We start from the raw sequence: 23,474 nt of genomic DNA on the forward strand, positions 1-23,474 counted from the left end.
TAACAACAAAAAAAATAAAAAATAAAAAGACAATCCATTTTTTAAAAAGCGAATATTTAAATTCACATTTCTTCAAGCAAGATGGACGAATGGCCAATAAGTACATGAAAAGATGCTCAATATCATTAGCCCTTAGGAGAATGAAGTAGTGGTACAGAGGACAACATGGATAAATGTTAAAATATTACGCTAAATGAAAGAAGTCAGGCACAAAAGGCTAAATATTGTATAAGTCCATCTATATTACATGTCCAGAAAAGACAAATCCATAGAGACAGAAAAGTAGATTCGTGGTTGCCAGGAACTACAGAAAGAGGGAGACGATGGAGTGGCTGCTAATGGGTATGGGGTTTCTTGGGAAAATGAAAGTGTTCTAAAATTAGATAATAATGGTGGCTGTGCAACTCTATGAATATACTAAAAATCACTGAACTGTATACTTTGAAATGGTAAATTTTATGGTATGTAAATTATATCTCAATAAAGCTATTAATATATATTTAAGCTTTAAAATGTATAAAAATTTTTTCTAGAGATGGTGACTTATAAAAAAATAAGTATTAAGTTTGTACTTACAGCTTTGCTCTGCAATTTGTTGAAAGAATATCTCAAGGTATCAACTGCTTCTGATTCTTCTTTGGTCACTTCAACTTCAAATCTGTTTAAAATAGCATAGGCTTCCTGGAAAGTGGGAGTAGAGTTCAGAAATATCACAGGAAAGCAAATGCCAAATGATTTAGATGCCCTGTAGAAACACATTCCTATTTTTCCCATTCTTAGAAGAGAGTGTATTTTAGAAGAGTGGTTCCCAAAATTAAACATGTATGTAAACATCTCTAAATTCTCCCTGATACCAGATATTGACTCTAGATCTTAGGCCCTGAAATCTGCATTTAATAAGCACCTAGGTGATTCTGATGGAGATGTAGGCAGATCACACTGAAATACTATCTTAGTCGAGGCATCTGGATGGCTCAGTTGGTTGAGCATCTGACCCTTGATCTCAGCTCAGGTCTTGATCTCACAGTCATGAGTTCAAGCCCCACATTGGGCTCCACACTGGGCGTGCAGCCTACATCAAAAAAAGAAAGAAAGAAAGAAATACTATCCTAGAAAATATCCCTAGGATTATTTTCTCCTCCTTGATCTCCTCTCTCCTCTTTGATCTTGTGCAACACCATGCAAAATATCTTCTCATTATTCTATTAAAATATGCATTGGCTATATAAAGAACAGAATGAAACAATGATGTGGGAGATACCCTGAAGAAAAGAAACTTGAATGGTCAAAGGGATGGATTGGCAATTGGATTTACTAAAATAATTCATGCTGAAGAATAAAGTTTCTGGAGTGCCTGGGTGACTCAGTGGGTTAAATGCCCAACTCCTGATTTCGGCTCAGGTCATGATTACAGGGTCATGAGATTGAGCCCCACATCGGGCTCCATACTGGGCATGGAGCCTGCTTAAGATTCTCTCTCTTCCTCTCCCTCTGCCCCTCCCCCACTGTTCACACAAGTGCACCCTCTCCCTTAAAAAAAAAAAAGGTAATAAAATAAGAGTCTGATTTTTATTACCACCTTGAGCCAGGAATTTAAATATTAGTCATAATTAATTTGTGGTAGACAAAATAATGGCTCTCTCCAGTGTTGTCCACATCCTAATCTCTAGAGCCTGTGAATATGTTACTTTATATGGCAAAAGGGACTTTGCAGATGTGATTACGTTTGGAAAAAGAAAAAAAAAACTTGAAATGGGGAGATCATCCTGGACAAACTGGTTGGACCCAACGTGATCACAAATGTCCATATAAGGGAAAGAGGGAGGCAGGAGAGTAAAGCCAGAGAAGATGTAAAGACTGAAGCAGGGGCAGGAGTGATGACATTGCTGTAAGGGGCTGTGAGCCAAGGAATGCAGGTGACTTCTAGAAGCTAGAAAAGGCAAGGAACAGACTCTCTCCTAGAGCCTCTAGAAAGAATACAGCCCTTCTGACATCTTGATTTTAGTCCCATAAAATCCATTTTCAGACTTATGATCTGTAGAACTGTAAAATAATATATTTATGTTGTTTTAAGCCATTAAGTTTATGGTAATTTGTTATAGCCACAGTAGGAAACTAATATAGTACTCCACCCTAGAAACATCTCTGGTTGATGTTAGTTCCAACAGACTACTATTGAGCCTAAGTGGACTCCTCCCACCATGCTTCCCTTGGTATGCCATTGGTTATGAATGAGACCTATAGTGGTTTCTAAGGAAAGCCAAAGATATCTGGGGAACTTGCCTAGCATGCTGGGATTGACATGAAAGAGCACAAGCATTCATTTCTGTAAAATGTTGGTACTAGCATAAAAAAACTGAACACTGTCTAGATCAGTTCAACATTATTAATATATTAATATTCCTTTGTATACTGTTCACTGTTGGTAATTGTCAAAACCCCTCCAAGGACATCAAATCAGAAAGGAGAAACTGGCAGACTGTGCCATAAAATAGGTGAAGGAAATATGTTAACAGAATCAATTTTTAGTGTGTCTCTATTTAAAAAAAAAAAAAGTATTTCAAGAAAGAAAAATGTGATCATTTCTTACTTCAATTGGTCCCAAAGTCATGTCCATTTGAATTTCATTATCACGGATAGATGATAAGGCTTCCATTGCAAACCTGACATCATCTAAATCACGAATAGGTCTAGATAACTTTTTCAAGTATTCATTGATAAATGCTATCATGTCTGACATTTTCTTTTTATATTCTTCATTCAAGTAGCGACAGAGTAACATCTTCCATGCCTTAGCCTCAATAGATAAGGCCAGTTTCATTGGCTCTGGGGAAGAGGAAGAAAGATCAGAATGGAATACAATTGACATTCTGAAACTATTTACTTCATGTCTAATCTGAGCATCTCTAACTTCACTGTCCTATTTGATGATCCCAGCTCCAACTAGTCAACTCTATCTTAATCCTTACACATTCCTCTTTCCTTCTCTTAGTATCCCTCAACCCACCAGCCCTGCCACGCTTGAAACATGACTGCTCCTTGCCAACTCCCAACAGTTAGACTAGGGAGCTGAGGAAACATACAGCCAGCTTGTTGGTTGAGGCTGAGAGATCCTCTCATGAGCTCTGCGTCTTGTGGGCCCCTCTTCTCCTTTTCCTCAGTCCCCAAGCTTTCAGCCCACCTTCCCCCTTCTTTAGAACTGTTGCTGCCTATTCCATTTCTTCGTTTTCTCTCTCTAAACTTGAGCCCCCAGCCAACTCTCACTCTGTGCTAGAGTTGATTTTTGTATGAGGAATCACAGTGCTAACCACATGAGAAAACAAATAGGAAATTTAAATAATAGTAATAATAATAGGTAAACTAATTTTCCAAAAGTCTACAGTTCTTGGAATTATTGTCCCTGAAGTATAGTTTCTGATTTCCTTTTTTTTTTTTAAGATTTTATTTCTTTATTTGACAGAGAAAGACACAGCGAGAAAGGGAGCACCAGCAGGGGGAGTGGGAGAGGGAGAAGCAGGCTTCCCGCGGAGCAGGGAGTCCGATGTGGGACTCGATCCCAGGACCCTGGGATCATGACCTGAGCTGAAGGCAGACACTTAACGACTGAGCCACCCAGGCGCCCCTAGTTTCTGATTTCTAACTAAATATTCCCTTCAAGTATTTGTGATTCTTCCCCAATTTAAATCCCTTCTTGATAGATATAATAACAGCATTTAAGGGGCGCCTGGGTGGCTCAGTCAGTTGAGCTGCCAACTTGATTTCAGCTCAGGTCATGATCTCAGGGTGGTGGGATCAAACCCCGCATCTGGCTCCATGCTCAGTGGAGTCCGCTTGAGATTCTCTCTCTCCCTCTGCCCCTCTCCCCCACCCCCCATGCTCTCTCTCTCTCTCTCTCAAATAAACAAATAAATATTTTAAAAAATAACAACAGTATTTCATATTTATTGAACATCAACTATTTGCCAAGTAGTATGCTAAGTGTCCCATATAAAGCAGTTCATGAGGTGAACTTTGTCAGTATCACCAGCTGAAGGGATGGGATTAAAGAGGTCAGGTAACCTTGACAATCAAATTTGAGAGCCACAGTTACACTTACTCTTTAAGGATAGATCTGAAAATCTACTTAAGGTGGACAGTTGATGTAAAATAGGTCATTCAAATATCTTCTGAGAATAAAATCTTCTCACAAACTTCTGACAAGACTGTACCGCTGTAACCATGGCAACAAGTAGCCACCATAACCCAGTTTTAAACCCAAGCCATAGACCAACTGACCTCAGGTCACATACTTTTGCCACCCGATCAGCATCAGCTCCTCCCTTCTGAATGTCAACCAATCGAAAAGAACATATCGATAAGCCTGCCTCTGAGAGCCAACCAATCAACAACAATCTCACCTGAGTAAACATCTTTCTACAGATGATATTAACCTATTTACACCCACCATCCTTAAACCCCGTGCTGCCCAGACACCCTATATGAGTGTGCTCTGCTCGGAACACTGGGCCTGACCAGCATCACTCTCCCTTACTCTTGTAATCAGTAAAATCAGTTTGGGAGTTTTATTTCAGATATTAAGCAGCTGTCTCATCATCCTTTGGTACACTAATGCCAAGTGGATTAACTTCTCAGGAAATCTCAAATTGTTTGATTCCTATCTCATGTATACAGCTCTTTCCTCATAGTAACCTGAAAAAGAGTTTCACCTGTAGCTTAGTTGCTTGACTGCCAGTTGAGGAATTGCATCGTATTCAGTATATTAAGCCACCCTGGTATAATATTATATGCAAAGAATATATAATAATATATGATATAACACACATTGTATATATACATATATATAATATATAGATGAACAATATTCGTGGCCCAGAAATATTTGATATTTACAATATTGTACCAAAGCAGCTTCACAACTGCTTTCTAAATAAAGCAACATTTCATGTGAAAATATAGATACTTTACCTAACATTTTTAAAATACCTGTATGCAATTCAAGTGCTCCCACAACAATAATAGGCTTCAACTCATCGATCTCCTGTTCAAAAGTTGCAAAGTGTAGAATTTCTGATCTGATTTCAGTTAGAGAGGGGTTGTTAGCCAAAAACTCCTGTAGTAAGGAAACAGTGTTTACTTTAGCTTTTTGACAGTATAAATCTCACATTGCCTTTTTTTTTTTTTTTTTTTGCTTATATACTTTTCCACTCATATGTCAGGGGACTGGCTCAGTAAAGAGAGGGATGAGCCAGTAGTACTGAAGATAAGGCTACGTGAGGGAATGTCACAGTCTACCATGAATAACAACAACGACAATAATGATGTTATTCGTGTGTCATTGAGTCTATAACCAAAAAGACAGCTGTATCTATGTAAGTGTGACACACTCTTGAGTGCCCAGTCTCTGAATGTGTGGAACGCAATCGGTACTCAATTGTTTACACAAATTAAACGAAATCTTCCTGAGCCTCATTCCTTTCAGTTGCTTCAGTGTCAATGTGAGAATTGCAGAAAATCGAATATGTTAGGTGCTGGACATTTACAGGTCCCTGACCTCTGCTCATGAGTTCCTGTCACGATCACTGATACTTCCCTGGTAGTCTCGCCCACGTTAGATATAAACAACTCAAACCCAAACTGCATCACAAGTAGCAGAAATACACCTTCACTTTCATGTCTCGGTCCTCGGTCCAGAGCGTCTTGTACTTTTGAAAGTCCTGCAAGGCCTCGTGCGCTACCTTTCGTAGAGAATTCACAGAGGAAGAAAGGAGGAGAACCAACTTGGAAATATCCTTGTGCTCTGCCACCCCTGGATAAAAATTCTTCAGCTTCCTTGCAGGAATAATTTCTTCAAAAGATCCTGAAAACAGGTATTTTTATATGTAGATAACTTCTATATTCAACTTTAAATATTATCAATGTTAATATTTATAGATTTTTTTCAAGCTGTCATTTTTAAAGGACTCTCCCTCCAAGTAATTGAGAGCTATTCTCTTATACGTCACTTACTCTTATTAAACCACTGTGTCAGATTCTGAGGTCTAGATTTCTTTAAGTGGAAAAACTGTTTTCAGAGAAGAGAACTGAAAGACACTGATGAAACCCTCCCCACCCCAAATAAGTCCTCCAAGGAAAGGTCAAAAGAGCTGACATTGTTGCTCTACAGAACAGCATGGTGGTTAAAAGAGAGGCACAAATTTGCAACGCCGTGGATGGAACTGGAGGGTGTTATGCTGAGTGAAATAGGTCAATCAGAGAAAGACATGTATCATATGACCTCACTGATATGAGGAATTCTTAATCTCAGGAAACAAACTGAGTGTTGCTAGAGTGGTGGGGGGTGGGAGGGATGGGGTAGCTGGGTGATAGACATTGGGGAGGGTATGTGCTATGGTGAGCACTGTGAATTGTGCAAGACTGTTGAATCACAGATCTGTACCTCTGAAACAAATAATGCAACATATGTTAAAAAAAAAAAAAAAGAAAAAAGAAGAAGATAGCAGGAGGGGAAGAATGAAGGGGAGTAAGTTGGAGGGGGAGACGAACCATGAGAGACGATGGACTCTGAAAAACAAACTGAGGGTTCTAGAGGGGAGGAGGGTGGGGCGATGGGTTAGCCTGGTGATGGGTATTAAAGAGGGCACATTCTGCTTGGAGCACTGGGTGTTATGCACAAACAATGAATCATGGAACACTACATCAAAAACTAATGATGTAATGTATGGTGATTAACATAACAATAAAAAATTAATTAAAAAGAGAGAGGCGCAATATTTATTACCTAAATAACCTTAGGCCAGTTTTTTAATCTTCATGGAAATACTTGTGAGGATTAAATGAGACAACATGAGACAACATGTTTGTCTTCAGCTCAACATCTGGTATATCGAGACATGCAATCACTATTAACCACCACTATAAACATCTCTTGCCAAAATGTGATCATGTCACTGCCTTGATCAAAATTCTCCAGTATTCCATCCGTCAAACAGACTATACAGATACATTTGGCCCAAGCAATGCCTTGCTTTTTCAAAACAGTTGTGAACAATTAAAAAGCATGATGATTCATGCAAAATTCCAGATTTCTAACTTCTCTTTTAAAAAGGTTTAATCTGGGGCACCTGGGTGGCTCAGTCAGTTAAGCATCTGCCTTTGGCTCAGGTCATGAACCCAGGGTCCTGAGATTGAGTCCTGCATCGGGCTCCCTGCTCAGTGAGGAGGCTGGTGCTCACCCTGGTTGTGCTCTCTCTCTCTCTCAAATAAATAAATAAAATCTTTTAAAAAAATAAAAAGGTTTAATCTAGGGCGCCTTGGTGGCTCAATCGGTTAAGTGTCCAACTCTTGATTTCAGCTCAGTTCATGATCTCAGGGTTTTGTTATTTTGTTTTTAAAGATTTTATTTATTTGTCAGAGGGAGAGAGAGAGAGTACACAAGCAGGGGGAGCGGCAGGCAGAGGGAGAAGCAGGCTCCCCGCTGAGCAGGGAGCCCGATGCGGGGCTCGATCCCAGGACCCCGGGATCATGACCTGAGCTGAAGGCAGACGCTTAACGACTGAGCCACCCAGGCACCCCTCATTATGGTTTTAACCTGTATTTCCCTAATAACTAATGATGGATGTTGAGCACCTTTTCATGTGTGTTTTTATTTTTATTATTATGTTCAGTTAGCCAACATATAGTACATCATTAGTTTTTGATGTAGTGTTCAACGATTCATTAGTTGCGTATAACACCCAGTGTCTATCACAACATGCGCCCTCCTTAATACCCATCACCCAGTTATCCCATCCCCCCACCCCCTCCCTTCTGTAACTCTCAGTTTATTTCCCAGAGTCCAGAATCTCTCACGGTTTGTCTCCCTCTCTTGATTTCTTCCCATTCAGTTTTCCCTCCCTTTTCATGATTTTAGCCTTTTATATATCTTCTTTGTTGAAATCATCTTTTGCCCATTTGGGGAGGGTGATGGTCTTCTTATTACTCAGTTTAAGTTCTTTATATACTCTGAATACAAGTACTTTATATCAGATGTATGAGTTGCAAATATTTTCTCCAAATGTGTGGCTTCCCTTATTAACATTTTTTTAAATTTTTTATTGTTATGTTAATCACCATATATTACATCATTTGTTTTGGTGTAGTGTTCCATGATTCATTGTTTGTTCATAACACCCAGTGCTCCGTGCAGAATGTGCCCTCTTTAATACCCATCACCAGGCTAACCCATCCCCCTACCCTCCTCCCCTCTAGAACCCTCAGTTTGTTTTTCAGAGTCCATCATCTCTCCTGGTTCGTCTCCGCCTCTGACTTACTCCCCTTCATTCTTCCTCTCCTGCTATCTTCTTCTTTTTCTTTTTTCTTAAAATATGTTGCGTTATTTGTTTCAGAACTACAGATCTGTGATTCAACAGTCTTACACAATTCACAGCGCTCACCGTAGCACATACCCTCCCCAATGTCTATCACCCAGCCACCCCATCCCTCCCACCCCCGACCACTCCAGCAAACCTGTTTGTTCCTGAGATTAAGAATTCCTCATATCAGTGAGGTCATAGGATACATGTCTTTCCCTGATTGACTTATTTCACTAAGCATAACACCCTCCAGTTCCATCCACATCATTGCAAGTGGCAAGATCTCATTCCTTTGGATGGTTGCATAATATTCCATTGTGTATATATACCACTTCCTCTTTATCCATTCATCTGTCTATGGACATCTTGGCTCTTTCCACAGTTTGGCTATTGTGGACATTGCTGCTATAAACTTTGGGCTGCACGTACCCCTTTGGGTCCCTACATTTGTATCTTTGGGGTAAATACCCAGTAGTGCAATTGCTGGACCGAATGGTAGCTCTAATTTCAACTATTTGAGGAACCTCCATACTGTTTTCCAGAGTGGTTGCACCAGCTTGCATTCCCACCAACAGTGGAGGAGGGTTCCCCTTTCTCCCATCCCCGCCAACATCTGTCGTTCCCTGACTTGTTAATTTTAGCCATTCTGACGGGTGTGAGGTGGTATCTCATTGAGGTTTTGATTTGGATTTCCCTGATGCCGAGCGATGTTGAGCACTTTTTCATGTGCCTGTTGGCCATTTGGATGTCTTCTTTGGAAAAATGTCTGTTCATGTCTTCTGCCCATTTCTTGATTGGATTATTTGTTCTTTGGGTGTTGAGTTTAAGAAGTTCTTTATAGATTTTGGATACTAGCCCTTTATCTGATATGTCATTTGCAAATACCTTCTCCCATTCTGTCGGTTGTCTTTTGGTTTTGTGGACTGTTTCTTTTGCTGTGCAAAAGCTTTTTATCTTGATGAAGTCCCAATAGTTCATTTTTGCCCTGGCTTCCCATGCCTTTGGTGATGTTTCTAGGAAGAGGTTGATGCGGCTGAGGTCGAAGAGGTTGCTGCCTGTGTTCTCCTCTAGGATTTTGATGGACTCCTTTCTCACGTTTAGGTCTTTCAACCATTTGGAGTCTATTTTTGGGTGTGGTGTAAGGAAATGGTCCAGTTTCATTCTTCTGCATGTGGCTGTCCAATTTTCCCAACACCATTTGTTGAAGAGACTGTCTTTTTGCCATTGGACATTCTTTCCTGCTTTGTCAAAGATAAGTTGACCATAGAGTTGAGGGTCCATTTCTGGGCTCTCTATTCTGTTCCATTGATCTATGTGTCTGTTTTTGTGCCAGTACCATACTGTCTTGATGATGACAGCTTTGTAATAGAGCTGGAAGTCCGGAATTGTGATGCCGCCAGATTTGCTTTTCTTTTTCAATATTCCTCTGGCTATTCGGGGTCTCTTCTGGTTCCATACAAATTTAAGGATTATTTGTTCCATTTCTTTGAAAAAAGTGGATGGTATTTTGATGGGGATTGCATTGAATGTGTAGATTGCTCTAGGTAGCATTGACATCTTCACAATGTTGGTTCGCCCAATCCATGAGCATGGAACGTTTTTCCATTTCTTTGTGTCTTCTTCCATTTCTTTCATGAGTATTTTATAGTTTTCTGAGTACAGATCCTTTGCCTCTTTGGTTAAATTTATTCCTAGGTATCTTATGGTTTTGGGTGCAATTGTGAATGGGATCGACTCCTTGATTTTTCTCTCTTCTGTCTTGTTGTTGGTGTATAGGAATGCCACTGATTTCTGTGCATTGATTTTATATCCTGCTACTTGACTGAATTCCTGTATGAGTTCTAGCAGTTTTGGGGTGGAGTCTTTTGGGTTTTCCACATAAAGTATCATATCATCTGCAAAGAGTGAGAGTTTGACTTCCTCTTTGCCGATTTGGATGCCTTTGATTTCTTTTTGTTGTCTGATTGCTCTGGCTAGGACTTCTAATACTATGTTGAATAGCAGTGGTGAGAGTGGACATCCCTGCCGCGTTCCTGACCTTAGGGGAAAAGCTCTCAGCCTTTCCCCATTGAGAATGATATTCGCTGTGGGTTTTTCGTAGATGGCTTTTATGATATTGAGGTATGTACCCTCTATCCCTATACTCTGAAGAGTTTTGATCAAGAAAGGATGCTGTACTTTGTCAAATGCTTTTTCTGCATCTATTGAGAGGATCATATGATTCTTGTTCTTTCTTTTGTTAATGTATTTTATCACGTTGATTGATTTGCGGATGTTGAACCAGCCTTGCAGCCCAGGGATAAATCCCACTTGGCCGTGGTGAATAATCCTTTTAATGTACTGTTGGATACTATTGGCTAGTATTTTGGTGAGAATTTTTGCATCCATGTTTATCAAGGATATTGGTCTGTAATTCTCCTTTTTGATGGGATCTTTGTCTGGTTTTGGGATCAAGGTAATGGTGGCCTCATAAAATGAATTTGGAAGTTTTCCTTCCATTTCTGTTTTTTGGAACAGTTTCAGGAGAATAGGTATTAATTCTTCTTGAAATGTCTGATAGAATTCCCCTGGGAAGCCATCTGGCCCTGGGCTTTTGTTTCTTGGGAGATTTTTGATGACTGCTTCAATTTCCTTAGTGGTTATAGGTCTGTTCAGGTTTTCTATTTCTTCCTGGTTCAGTTTTGGTAGTTGATACATCTCTAGGAATGCACCCATTTCTTCCAGGTTATCTAATTTGCTGGCATAGAGTTGCTCATAATATGTTCTTATAATTGTTTGTATTTCTTTGGTGTTGGTTGTGATCTCTCCTCTTTCGTTCATGATTTTGTTGATTTGGGTCATTTCTCTTTTCTTTTTGATCAGTCTGGCCAGGGGTTTATCAATCTTGTTAATTCTTTCAAAGAACCAGCTCCTAGTTTCGTTGATCTGTTCTACTGTTCTTTTGCTCTCTATTTCATTGATTTCTGCTCTGATCTTTATTATTTCTCTTCTCCTGCTGGGTTTAGGCTTTATTTGCTGTTCTTTCTCCAGCTCCTTTAGGGGTAGGCTTAGGTTGTGTGTTTGAGACCTTTCTTGTTTCTTGAGAAAGGCTTGTATTGCTATATACTTTCCTCTCAGGACTGCCTTTGCTGTATCCCAAAGATTTTGGACAGTTGTGTTTTCATTTTCATTGGTTTCCATGAATTTGCTTAATTCTTCTTTAATTTCCTGGTTGACCCATTCATTCTTTAGTAGGATGCTCTTTAGCCTCCATGTATTTGAGTTCTTTCCTATTTTCCTCTTGTGATTGAGTTCTAGTTTCAAAGCATTGTGGTCTGAAAATATGCAGGGAATGATCCCAATCTTTTGGTACCAGTTGAGACCTGATTTGTGACCTAGGATGTGATCAATTCTGGAGAATGTTCCATGGGCACTAGAGAAGAATGTGTATTCCGTTGCTTTGGGATGGAATGTTCTGAGTATGTCTGTGAAGTCCATTTGTTCCAGTGTGTCATTTAAAGTCTTTATTTCCTTGTTGATCTTTTGCTTAGATGATCTGTCCATTTCAGTCAGGCGGGTGTTAAAGTCCCCCACTATTATTGTATTGTTGTTGATGTGTTTCTTCGCTTTTGTTATTAATTGCCTTATATAATTGTCTGCTCCCATGTTCGGGGCATAGATCTTTACAATTGTTAGATCTTCTTGTTGGATAGACCCTTTAAGTAGGATATAGTGTCCTTCCTCATCTCTTATTACAGTCTTTGTTTTAAACTCTAGTTTGTCTGATATAAGGATTGCCACCCCAGCTTTCTTTTGGTGTCCGTTAGCATGGTAAATGGTTTTCCACCCCATCACTTTCAATCTGGGGGTGTCTTTGGGTCTAAAATGAGTCTCTTGCAGACAGCATATGGATGGGTCTTGTTTTTTAATCCAGTCTGATAGCCTGTGTCTTTTGATTGGGGCATTTAGCCCATTTACATTCAGGGTAACTATTGAAAGGTATGAATTTAGTGCCATTGTATTACCTGTAAGGTGACTGTTACTGTATGTTGTCTGTGTTCCTTTCTGATCTTTGCTGCTTTTAGGCTCTCTCTTTGCTTAGAGGACCCCTTTCAATATTTCTTGGAGGGCTGGTTTCCTGTTTGCAAATTCCTTTAGTTTTTGTTTGTTCTGGAAGCTTTTTATCTCTCCTTCTATTTTCAATGACAGCCTAGCTGGATATAGTATTCTTGGCTGCATATTTTTCTCATTTAGTGCTCTGAAGATATCTTGCCAGTCCTTTCTGGCCTGCCAGGTCTCTGTGGATAGGTCTGTTGCCAATCTAATATTTTTACCATTGTAGGTTACATATCTCTTCTCCCGAGCTGCTTTCAGGATTTTCTCTTTGTCTCTGAGACTCGTAAGTTTTACTATTAGATGTCGGGGTGTTGCCCTATTATTATTGATTTTGAGAGGGGTTCTCTGTGCCTCCTGGATTTTGATGCCTGTTTCCTTCCTCACATTAGGGAAGTTCTCTGCTATTATTTGCTCCAATATACCTTCTGCCCCTCTCTCTCTTTCTTCTTCTTCTGGGATCCCAATTATTCTAATGTTGTTTCGTCTTATCGTATCGCTTATCTCTCGAATTCTGCCCTCGTGATCCTGTAGTTGTTTCTCCCTCTTTTTCTCAGCCTCTTTATTTTCCATCATTTGGTCTTCTATATCACTGATTCTCTCTTCTGCCTCATTTATCCTAGCAGTTAGTGCCCCCATTTTTGATTGCACCTCATCAATAGCCTTTTTGATTTCGACTTGGTTAGATTTTAGTTCATTTCTCCAGAAAGGGTTTCTCTAATAACTTCCACGCTTTTTTCAAGCCCAGCTAATATCTTTAAAGTCATGATTCTGAACTCTAGGTCCGACATCGTACTAATGTCCGTATTGAGTAGGTCCCTGGCTGACGGTACTACCTCTTGTTCTTTTTGCTGAGGTGATTTCTTTTGTCTTGTCATTTTGTCCAGAGGAGAATAGATGAATGAGAGAACAAAATGCTAACAGGTTTACAATGTCCCCAGCAAATATACTGTATACAAATCAGAAAAGACCTGAAACCAGGGGAAAAGAAAGGGAAAGAAAGAAAAAAGAAAGAGGAAAAAAAAGAAAAAAAGAAAAAAAAGATAAAAACAAAAACAGAACAATACAAAAAAAGCAAAACGTGATCAAATATGATCAGGCTAGTGCATAGATCAGTGCCACACACTAGATTTTGGGCGTATTTTGGTCTGTTAGAAAAAAATGCCTCCTAAAATTTTAAAGGAAGAAAGACATATATGTACAAGATAAGGGTTGATACAATGAATGGATAGAAGATGACTGTAAAGATGAAAATTATAAAAGAATTTATAAAAGGACTTGATAAGAAGTTGTTTGAAAAAAGAAAGAAGATTAAAAAAAAAGAAAAAAGGGAGAGAATGTGATCAGGCAGGAGACTAAAACAGAGCCATACACTAGTGATTTAGGGTATATTTTGATCTGTTAGAAGAAACCGTATCTCAAAATTTTAAAGAGAGAACAACTTATATATATATATATGTATATATATATATATATGCCAAAAATAAGGGTAACTACTATGAAGGGATAAAATATGACTCTAAAAATGAAAAATAAAAAAAATTTTTTTTAAAAAGACATTGATATGTTGGTTGAAAAAGGGAAAAAGAAAAAGAAAACAGTTAACAAAAATTAACTTTGATGAACTAATGAATCATGGTAAAAAAAAGCCATGAATTCTATGTGCAGTATTCCCCTAGCGCTGGAGTTCTCCCGTTCTCCTTGATCGGTAAACTTGGTCTTGGCTTGCTGGCTGTTCATGCCGATCTTCTGGGGGAGGGGCCTGTTGCTGTGGTTTCCAAATGTCTTTGCCGGAGGCTGAATTGCCCCGCCCTTGTCGGTCCGGGCTAAGCAAGCTGCTCGGGTTTGATCTCAGGAGCTTTTGTTCCCTGCAAGCTCTCCGTACAGCCTTGGAGGACCAGGGCAAAAAATGGTAGCCTCCCAATCTCCACCCGGAGGAGCTGAGAACTCGGGGCCCCGCTCCTCAGTGCACGCACAGAGAAAAGCAGTCATTCCCTTGTCCCCGGTCTCCAGCCGCACTCCGTGCTCTCCCGGCCTGTGACCAAGCATTGCTATCTCTGGCACCCGACCCCGTGTGGAGTCTCCAAACCCAGCAGATCCCTGCAGTGCGTTCCCGCGCCACTCCTCCCCGGGAAGGAAGGGGAATCTCCCTGGATCTGCCGCTTGTTGGGTCCCTGCTGGAGGAGCAGTGGCCCGACTGGGCCGCGGATCACAGTTTATGGCCACCTCGAGCTGAGAGCCCGCGCCTCGGCTCCGTCTCTGCAGCCGGCTTCCCTGCTCCAATACCTGGGCGCTCTGGCGCACTCAGGCTCCCCCGGTCTTTCTGTGACCCCAAGGGTCCTGAGACCACACTGTCCCGGGAGGATTCCACCCCCCGCTTAGCCACTGCAGCGACGTCCCTCAGCGGAGCCGACTTCTAACAGTTCCGATTTTGTGCTCCGCGGCTCTATCACTTGCCAGAAGCGGCCAGCGGAGGCCCCTCCCCCGCCGTCTATCCTCCCGAATATCGCCTCAGATTCACTTCTCCGCACGTCCTACCTTCCAGTAAGTGGTCGCTTCTCTGTTCAGATAGTTGTTGCTACTCTCCTCTTTGATCTCCTGTTGAGTTTGTAGGTGTTCAGAATGGTTTGATCCCTATTCAGCTGAATTCCTGAGACCAGACGAAATCTAGGTCTCCTACTCCTCCGCCATCTTGCTCCGCCCCCCCCTTTTTAGTATTTTAAATGGTGTCTTTTGAAGAGCAAAATTTTTAATTTGGTTGAAGTCCAATTTGTCAATCTTCTTTGTCATGGAGCATGTTTTTGCTGCCATACCTGAGAAAATTTTGTCTAACTCCAAATTGCTAACTTCTTACATGTTCTCTTCTAAAATTTTTATAGTTTTAGTTCTTCTATAATTGACTTTAGTTCATTGCTTTGAATGGTGTGAGGTAAAAGACCAACTTCATTTTTTTTTTTGCATATATATATATGTCTAATTGTTCCAGTACCATGTGTTGAAGAGACAACCCATTATCCCATTTTTGTGACTTGGTATCCTTTCAGAAAGTTAATTGACTCTAAAGTTTATATTTGGATTGCCTATTCTGTTCCACTGATCTAAACGTTCATTCTTAGGCCAACACTGCACTGTTTTGATTTCTGTAACTTTATAGTATGTTTTGAAAAATTAACTCATGCAAGTACTCTAGCTTTACTATCCTTTTTCAAAACTGTATTAGCTATTATAGTTTCTTTGAGTTTTCCTATTCCTTATTCAAATTTTAGGATCAATTCAATTTCTGCAAAACTACTTTCTGGGATTTTGATAGAGATTCCACTAAATCTACAGATTAATTTGGGAAAATTGCCATCTTAGCAATACTGAGTCTTCCAATCCATGAATATGGTGTATCTTTCAGCAATGTTTTGAACTTCTAGTGACAGGGCTTATAGGTCTTCTGTTAAATTTATTCTTTATGATATTATTGTGAATGAAATTGTTTTTTTAATTTCATTTTCAGATTGTTCATTCCTAGTATTTAGAAATATAATCGAGCTTTGTATATTATTGACTTTATATCCTATTTGAACTCATTTATTAATTCTAATAGTTTTGCATGTATATGTATTCCTGAGGATGTTTTTGCATACATGATAATGTTACCTGTTAATAAAGCCAGTTTTGCCCCTTCCTTTCCAGTCTATATAGCTTTAATTTCTTGTTAAATCCACTGAATTGAATCTCTAGTATAATGTTGTATAGATGTGGTGAAAGCTGGCATTGTTAACTAGTTCCTGATCTCAGGAGGAAATAATCTATTCTTTCACCATTAAGTAGGATGTGACTGTAGGTTTTTCATAGTTGCCCTTTATCAGGTTGAAGAAGTTCAATTCTATCCCCAGATTGTTAATGTGTTTATCATGAAGGAGAATTGGATTTTGCCAAATTCTTTCTGTGTCTACTGAGGTGATCATGTAATTTTGTCCTTTATTCTACAGATAGGGTGTATTTTAACATGTTAAACCAACCTTGTATTTCTGTGATAAACCTCTTTTGGTCATAATAGATGCTCCTTTTTATATGTTTCTGGATTCAGTTTGCTGATATTTTGTTAAGGGTCATTTAAATTCAAGGATCCTTTAAAGAATGTTTTAAATATAAAGAAGTCAAACTTAAACATATTTTCTTCTATGGTTTGAGCTTTGTATGTCTTGAGAATTTTTCCTTACCCTAATGTCATAAATATATTTTATGTTTTATTCAAACAGTGTTATAGGATATATTTATTTAACAGTGCTATAAAATATAGAATAATGCATATGAATTTACTATGCTTTTAAAATCGAATTTAGGGGGAGCCTGGGTGGCTGAGTTGGTTGAGCATCTGCCTTTGGCTAAGGTCATGATCTCAGGGTCCTGGGATGGAGCCCCGAGTTGGGCTCCCTGCTCAGCAGGGAATCTGCTTCTCCCTTTCCCTCTGCTGCTCTCCCTGCTCATTCTCTCTCTCATTCCTCTCAAATAATAAAAAAATCTTTTAAAAAAATCAATAAAATCTAATTTAAGTTTTTCCATATGGATAAAAGTCACTAGTATCATTTATTAAGTAGTACATTTTGGGTGCGCCTGGGTGGCTCAATCAGTTAAGTGTCTGCCTATGGCTAAGGTCATGATCCCAGCATCCTGGGATCAAGCCCCAAGTCAGGCTCCCTGCTCAGCAAGAAGTCTGCCTCTCCCTCTCCTTCTGCCTCTCCCCCCCGCTTGTGCTCTCTCTGTCTCTCTCTCTCAAATGAATAAATTTTTAAAAAATCTGTAAAATAAATAGCACATTCTTTCCCCCTTGATTAGTAAGTCTACCTGTGTCATATATCTAATTTTCATATAGATTGTTTCTGCACCCTCTGTCCTGTTTCATTGATCTATCTATTCTTGGACCATTAAGAGATTGTTTTAATTAATCTGGCTTAATAACCCTCCTTACTATGTGGCAGGACAGAGCCTCCTACCTTGTTTTCCTTCACCAATATTTTGAGCTATTTTTGGCTCTTTGCACTTCCATATAATTTTACATAAGAAATTAAAATTAATTTAACAAATTGTATAAAAAATTCTGTTGTGATTTCATTGGAATTGTATTGAGTTTGTAAATTAATTAAAAAATTGAGTTCTTCATGTTGTGAATTTGTTCCTATCTTCTATCATTCAATAATAATTATTTTCTCTAAAAATGCTATGCAAATATTTTTTACATTTATTTATTAAGTACTTTATGGCTTTGTGGCTATTGAAAAACACATTTTTTCTATTACATTTTTCCTAGCTTTACTGAGATATAATTGACATATAATTCTATTACATTCTAATTGAATTATTGGCCATTATAGAAATACTTTTGTATGTTGGTCTTTTATACATAAACATTAGTTCTAATAGTTGTTTCTAGATTCGTTGGATTTCCTATGCATGATCTTTAAGTAAGGACAATCTTAATCTTCCTTTCCAATTATCTCATTTTTTATTATTGGATTTATCCAATAAAATATTGAATAGAAGTGATGATAGCGGGCTTCCTTGTTTTATTCTTCATTTTAATGGGAAATAAATGCTTCTAAATTTTTCCACAAATACCATTAGCAGAAAATCCTTCATATTCCTAGTGTGTTAAAAGGATGTGTATGGGTGACTAAAATATATATAGAGAGAGCAGCATATAGAAAACAGTAGTTAAAGAAGAATATGGCGTATATAAAACATATTAAATAAGAAGGAAAATAATTTCAATGTACTCAGCACCCAGGTTAAGGAGAGAATGGTGCTAATAGATCAGTCAGTAGTCCTCACCAGGCCTTCTTCAATCATATACTCCTCCCTTACTCCCAGAAGTAACCAGGATCCCAGATTTTCTTTGAAGATAAACCAACATGCTTATCTATAAACAATATATTGTATATTTTTTTTAACTGAGCATTAAGCACAAACAGAGTTGTAAAGGAAAGAACATTAATTGCCCACGTTAGAAGAAGGTTCTCAGAAAAAAAAGAAGCTAAACCGTCTGCTTCTAGTCTGGTTTCGGTTTTCCTCCAAATTTACAAAAGCCCTTTGTGGGGAAGCCATGGGGGAACATAGGTAAGTCCTATCATTTATGATCTGGAAAATATAGGTCTCATCATAAGGAGAGCATCTGGCAGGGCTGTGTTATGAGCCATGTAATGGAGTCGTCCAGCAGGAATAAGGCCAGGGCAGTGGCTAATCTTTTTTGTTATTATTTTTTTTAATTTTTTAAAGATTTATTTATTTATTTGAGATGGAGAGAGGTGAGGAGCAGAGGGAGAAGGAGAAAATCCTCAAGCAGGATCCCCACTGAGCATGGAGCCCATTGCAGGGCTGAATCCCAGGACCCCGAGATCATGACCTGAGCTGAAATCAAGAGCTGGATGCTTAACCGACTGAGCCACTCAGGTGCCCCTAATTTTTTTTCCTTTAAATCACAAGTCCTTCCCTCTAGTTTCCAGTAGCAGGTCAAAGCAGAACAATTCCAAAGAACGAAATGAGTTTCCTCAGCTGACCTAGGTCAATGAGAGCAGACTGGCAACTTCATCAGCATGTGTGAAAAGAAGCAAACACAGCCAAGAATATGGACCAGACTTCCCCAGCCATTCAGTCTTCAAGTTAAAAGACAATACAGTGTCATCAGGCATCTTGGTGAAGGCAGCCAAAACTATATCTCTTGAGTCAACTGGTTGCCCTCTCTGCTTAGAATACAATTATCGTGGTGAAATCATCTTTTATCATTCATCTGGGAATTCCCTTCACCTCTCTGCTATATTTCATTCCTGTTTCCAATATCAGATGTCTCCTTTTTGCTTGTCTCCTTGCTTTATTTTCTCATTTGGGAAGAGTACAACCTTTAATAACTTTGTGGGAAAGGCTGTATTGAGGGTAAATTTTTTAAGACATTGCATGTCTGCAAATGTCTTTGTTATACTTAGTTGATAATTTGAAAGAAAATTCTTACTTGCAAGGCTGTTGATAAGTCCAAAGATTCTTGCACCTAATGGTTTTTAGATTAGCCTGCTATAATAATAGAAAGACATATTGAATGAACTAGGGAGGAAATAAAGAATAATGGCAAACACTGGACTAAAAGTCAGACAATTGGATTTTAGTCCTATCACTAGGTTTGTGACTTTGGACAAATTATTTAACACCTCTGAAAAAAAAAAAGGATGGAACTAATATTTCTTTTGCCAGCTATTTTATGTGTATACATAGACCCATTTACATGCTTTTTCCCAGATCTCCTTGCCTCTGATTTTCCAATGCTGCTCCTTCTAAGTCCTAAACAACCAGTCCAGCCACTCATCACTGTCCAAGAGTCCATGTATATCTTTGCTTCAGATCATTCCCCTCTCCTTCAAAAGGATATACTGCTTGAAGCTCCACGCACCAGGGAGCTGTTCTCAAAGCCTTATAGTCTATAGTGCAGTAGTCCATTTTCAGCTCACACCAATATATCAAACCAATTCAACATAGACTGGGCCTGAGATTTTTCATCCTCCATTGCTGGTTGTAGGGAATACCCCATGAGACCATAGATATAACCAGAGAGAGCAAGGGTTGGTGCAACATAGAAAGGGTATATGGAGCTTGGGCCACCTGTTCATGTAACTTACCTGGTATCTTATTGTTTTTAATTTGCATTTTCCTGGTTACCAATGGAGATGACATAGTTTTAGAAAAAGTGTTTGACTTTTGTTTTAGATTCCATGTATAAATGAGATTACGTGATATTTGTCTGTGTCTGGCTTATTTCATTTAGCATAATACCCTTCAGGTTCATCCTTGTTGTCACCAGTGGCAGGATTTCATTCTTTTAAGGCTGAATAATATTCCATTGTAAAAAAAGTCAAACCCATAATAACACGGAGTAGCACAGTGGTTACCAGAGGCTGAGGGGTGATGGAAAGGGGAGATACTGATCAAAGGGTACAAACTTTCAGTTATAAGATGAATAAATTCCAGAGATTTAATGTACAGCATGGTGACTACAGATAATACCAATGTATTGTATACTTGAAATTTGTTAAGAGAATAGATTTCAAACCTTTTTACCATACGCATACACAAAAAAATGGTAACTGTGGGAGGTGATGGATATGTTAATTACTTTGATTGTGGTAATCATTTCACAGTATATACATGTATCCAAACATCACATTTACATCTTAAATATATGCAATTTTTACTTATCAATAGTTTGGCTTTCTACACAAAAGTGTCCAAAAATATCCATGAAACCTTGGGTAAGTGCCATATCACACTCATAATTTCTTTTTTTTTTTTAAGATTTTATTTATTTATTTATTTGAGAAAGTGAGAATGAGAGAGAGAGAGAGAGAGCACACCAGAGGTGGGAGGGTCAGAGGGAGAAGCAAACTCCCTGCTGAGCAGGGAGCCTGATGTGGGACTCGATCCCAGGACTCCAGGATCATGACCTGAGCTGAAGGCAGTTGCCGAACCAACTGAGCCACCCAGGCGCCCTCACACTCATAATTTCTTAAGGGAATAGCTCATATATACTTTATATACAAGGAACACATGACCCAGAACTTTTAAGCATCATGTTCTAACAAACTACATTCATTGGACCAAATACAATGCTGAAAGTAGAATTAGTACTAAGCCTTGCTATAATTTTTCTTTGACTCTAAGATTATGATAGTAGAACAGTGATAATAAAAACCCTTGTTCACCTATGTCCAAACTCTGGATGGAAATGTCTGTATGTTATATTTATGATGGAGGATGGAAAAAACTCATTTTTTTATTTTTAATGCAAAATTTAACAAATAAACATGTAGAAATGACTTTAATCAGCCATAAAAAAGAATGGAACCTTACCATTTGCAACAACATGGCTGCACTATAATGCAGGGAGTATAATGCTAAATGAAATAAGCCAGTCAGAGAAAGACAAATACCATATGATTTCACTCACGTGTGGTATTTAAGAAACAAAACAAATGAACAAAGTAAAAAAAAAGAGACAAACCAAAAAGCAGACTCTTAACTCTAGAGAACAAACAGATGGTGATCAGAGGGAAGGTGGGTGGGGGGCTGGGGGAAATAAGTGATGAGAATTAAGAGTACACTTATCTTGATGAGCACTGAGTAATGGATGGAACTGTTGAATCACTATCTTGTACACCTGAAGTTAATATAATACCATATGCTAACTACACTGGAATTAAAATTTTAAAAATCTATATGCTGTCATACCCAGGAAGAATCATAAAGACCATCGACTAGCTGTTACAATTCTAAGATTCTATTCATCTGAGATTTGCTTTAACGTTCTTACTCTCTTCCTTCTTGGCCGGTTTTGCTGCGTTTACAGGGGTCACATCAGTCGCAGTACGGCTGGGACTGGTGACGGCAGGCTTGATGTGACGGGTCTGCTGTTGCCCCCAGTGAGCCACTCCTCTGCTGACCTCCAGGGTGAGCTGGATCATCCGGTTGATGGCTTGTTGAATGTCATCCAAACTAGGAATCATTACCTGTGGAGAGAAGAATGGGGCTCCCGGTACTGGCACCACATACCATCCATCCCTCTGTTTCTCACCAGTCCATCCCCCACTGGGCAGGAAAGCCTCAGCTGGCCCAGTGGAAGGCTGCTCTGGGAGAGGCCTGTTAGAGGAGGGTAGGCTGTGGATTTTCTCTACCCTGAGGTTTGCCCATTCTATCATTTCCTGCAGGCAAAACAAATCAAGCACACAGTACTTGTCCTCCTTTTCCTAGGAGGGTGGCTGGATACAGCCAGAAATTGTGGACCCTGTGTTGGAGCCCAGGAAGCAAAATGACTAAAGAAGCTATACCACCAAGGTTCTGACTTCAGTTCTTCGAAATGTGTGCCAAATAAGCACAGAAGCTCTCCTCCAGGAGGCCAAACCGTGTCGGTGTCGATGGTGGTAGATGAGTCACTGATTATTCCTGCCTGGCCTTATCCCATGGCCCATCACAGAAGGCACCTCAGTCATCCTGTGTGACTTGGAGTTTCGAATGCCAAGGGGCAGCTGGGATGGTGGTAGAAATAAGGGGCAGGAGAGGGCATAAGGGTCCCTGTGCTCGGGGCATAGGCCCTTTCTTTCTTTCTCTTCGTGCCATTCTTGGTTACCTCACAGTTGTGTGTTGGGGGTAGGGATCTGGACTTCTGAGATGGACTATTTAGATAATTTAATGCTTGAAGAAAGAAAAAGCAAGAATATTTTTAGAATACTTGCTATCTGATGGCTGAACAGATGCTTAACTCATCTCTTACATCAACCTTCAACACACCATGAACTATGTAATTTTTTACAATAGGTAAAAATAATGTTCTGATTTTTGTTAAATACTAGTGAAGCTAAAAATTACATAGAGCCAAGCGGTTATTCGAAATGAAAGTTCAATTGTAGTGCTGTACTTCTTTAAAAATTATCAAAATATCATTGTATTAAGTTGAATATTTAATTATACTTACCACATTTGGAATTGCAAGATGTACTTCTGTTTTTATAAAGGAAATAACATCTTCTGATCGCCTTCGTCCATGGTGGCTGGAATAAGATTCACATTTAACTTATAAAACTTAACCTAAAATTTCATAAAACCTTGATTCTGCTACCATTTTCAATCCTAAAAATAAAGACCACTTTCAAAATACCAAATTACATGGGGAATGTTATTTATAATGAAACCATACATTTCAGAGAACTAAGAAAACATAATGCTTTAATATTACTAGAAGTGAAATATTAGTCTTCTGTACATTTTCTGGTATTTTAATGTTGCTCTCTCTCGGTAATAACCACTTAATAATGTTTACTAAAAGCACATCCTGGGAGCACCTGGGTGGCTCAGTTGGTTAAGCATCTGACTTCAACTCTGGTCATGATCCCAGGGTCCTGAAATCAAGCCCCACATCAGGCTCCCTGCTCAGCCTGGAATCAGCTGGTCCTTCTCCCTCTGTGCCCCCACCCCCACGGCTCTCCCCCACCCCGCTCGTGCTCTCTC

General features: G+C 39.2%; 1 protein-coding gene across 1 annotated transcript in view; it reads right to left on the minus strand.

Moving 5' to 3' along the window:
• The window catches only part of DNAH8 (dynein axonemal heavy chain 8), a 395,922-nt gene that overhangs the window by 266,596 nt on the left and 105,852 nt on the right, over positions 1–23,474 (minus strand). The window contains exons 24-29 of the mRNA XM_088024365.1: positions 22,942–23,017; positions 21,784–21,979; positions 5,661–5,857; positions 4,984–5,110; positions 2,591–2,826; positions 577–681 (exon numbers count right to left, since the gene is read on the minus strand). Coding sequence (XP_087880491.1) covers positions 577–681; positions 2,591–2,826; positions 4,984–5,110; positions 5,661–5,857; positions 21,784–21,979; positions 22,942–23,017 — 937 coding nt within the window. The remainder of the gene's footprint in view (positions 1–576; positions 682–2,590; positions 2,827–4,983; positions 5,111–5,660; positions 5,858–21,783; positions 21,980–22,941; positions 23,018–23,474) is intronic.

The sequence above is a fragment of the Eumetopias jubatus genome, unplaced genomic scaffold (assembly GCF_037043125.1).
Source record: "Eumetopias jubatus isolate StellerSeaLion01/CBP00866 unplaced genomic scaffold, mEumJub1_p1.0 scaffold_6, whole genome shotgun sequence".
In the NCBI taxonomy this organism is placed as follows: Eukaryota; Metazoa; Chordata; class Mammalia; order Carnivora; family Otariidae; genus Eumetopias; species Eumetopias jubatus.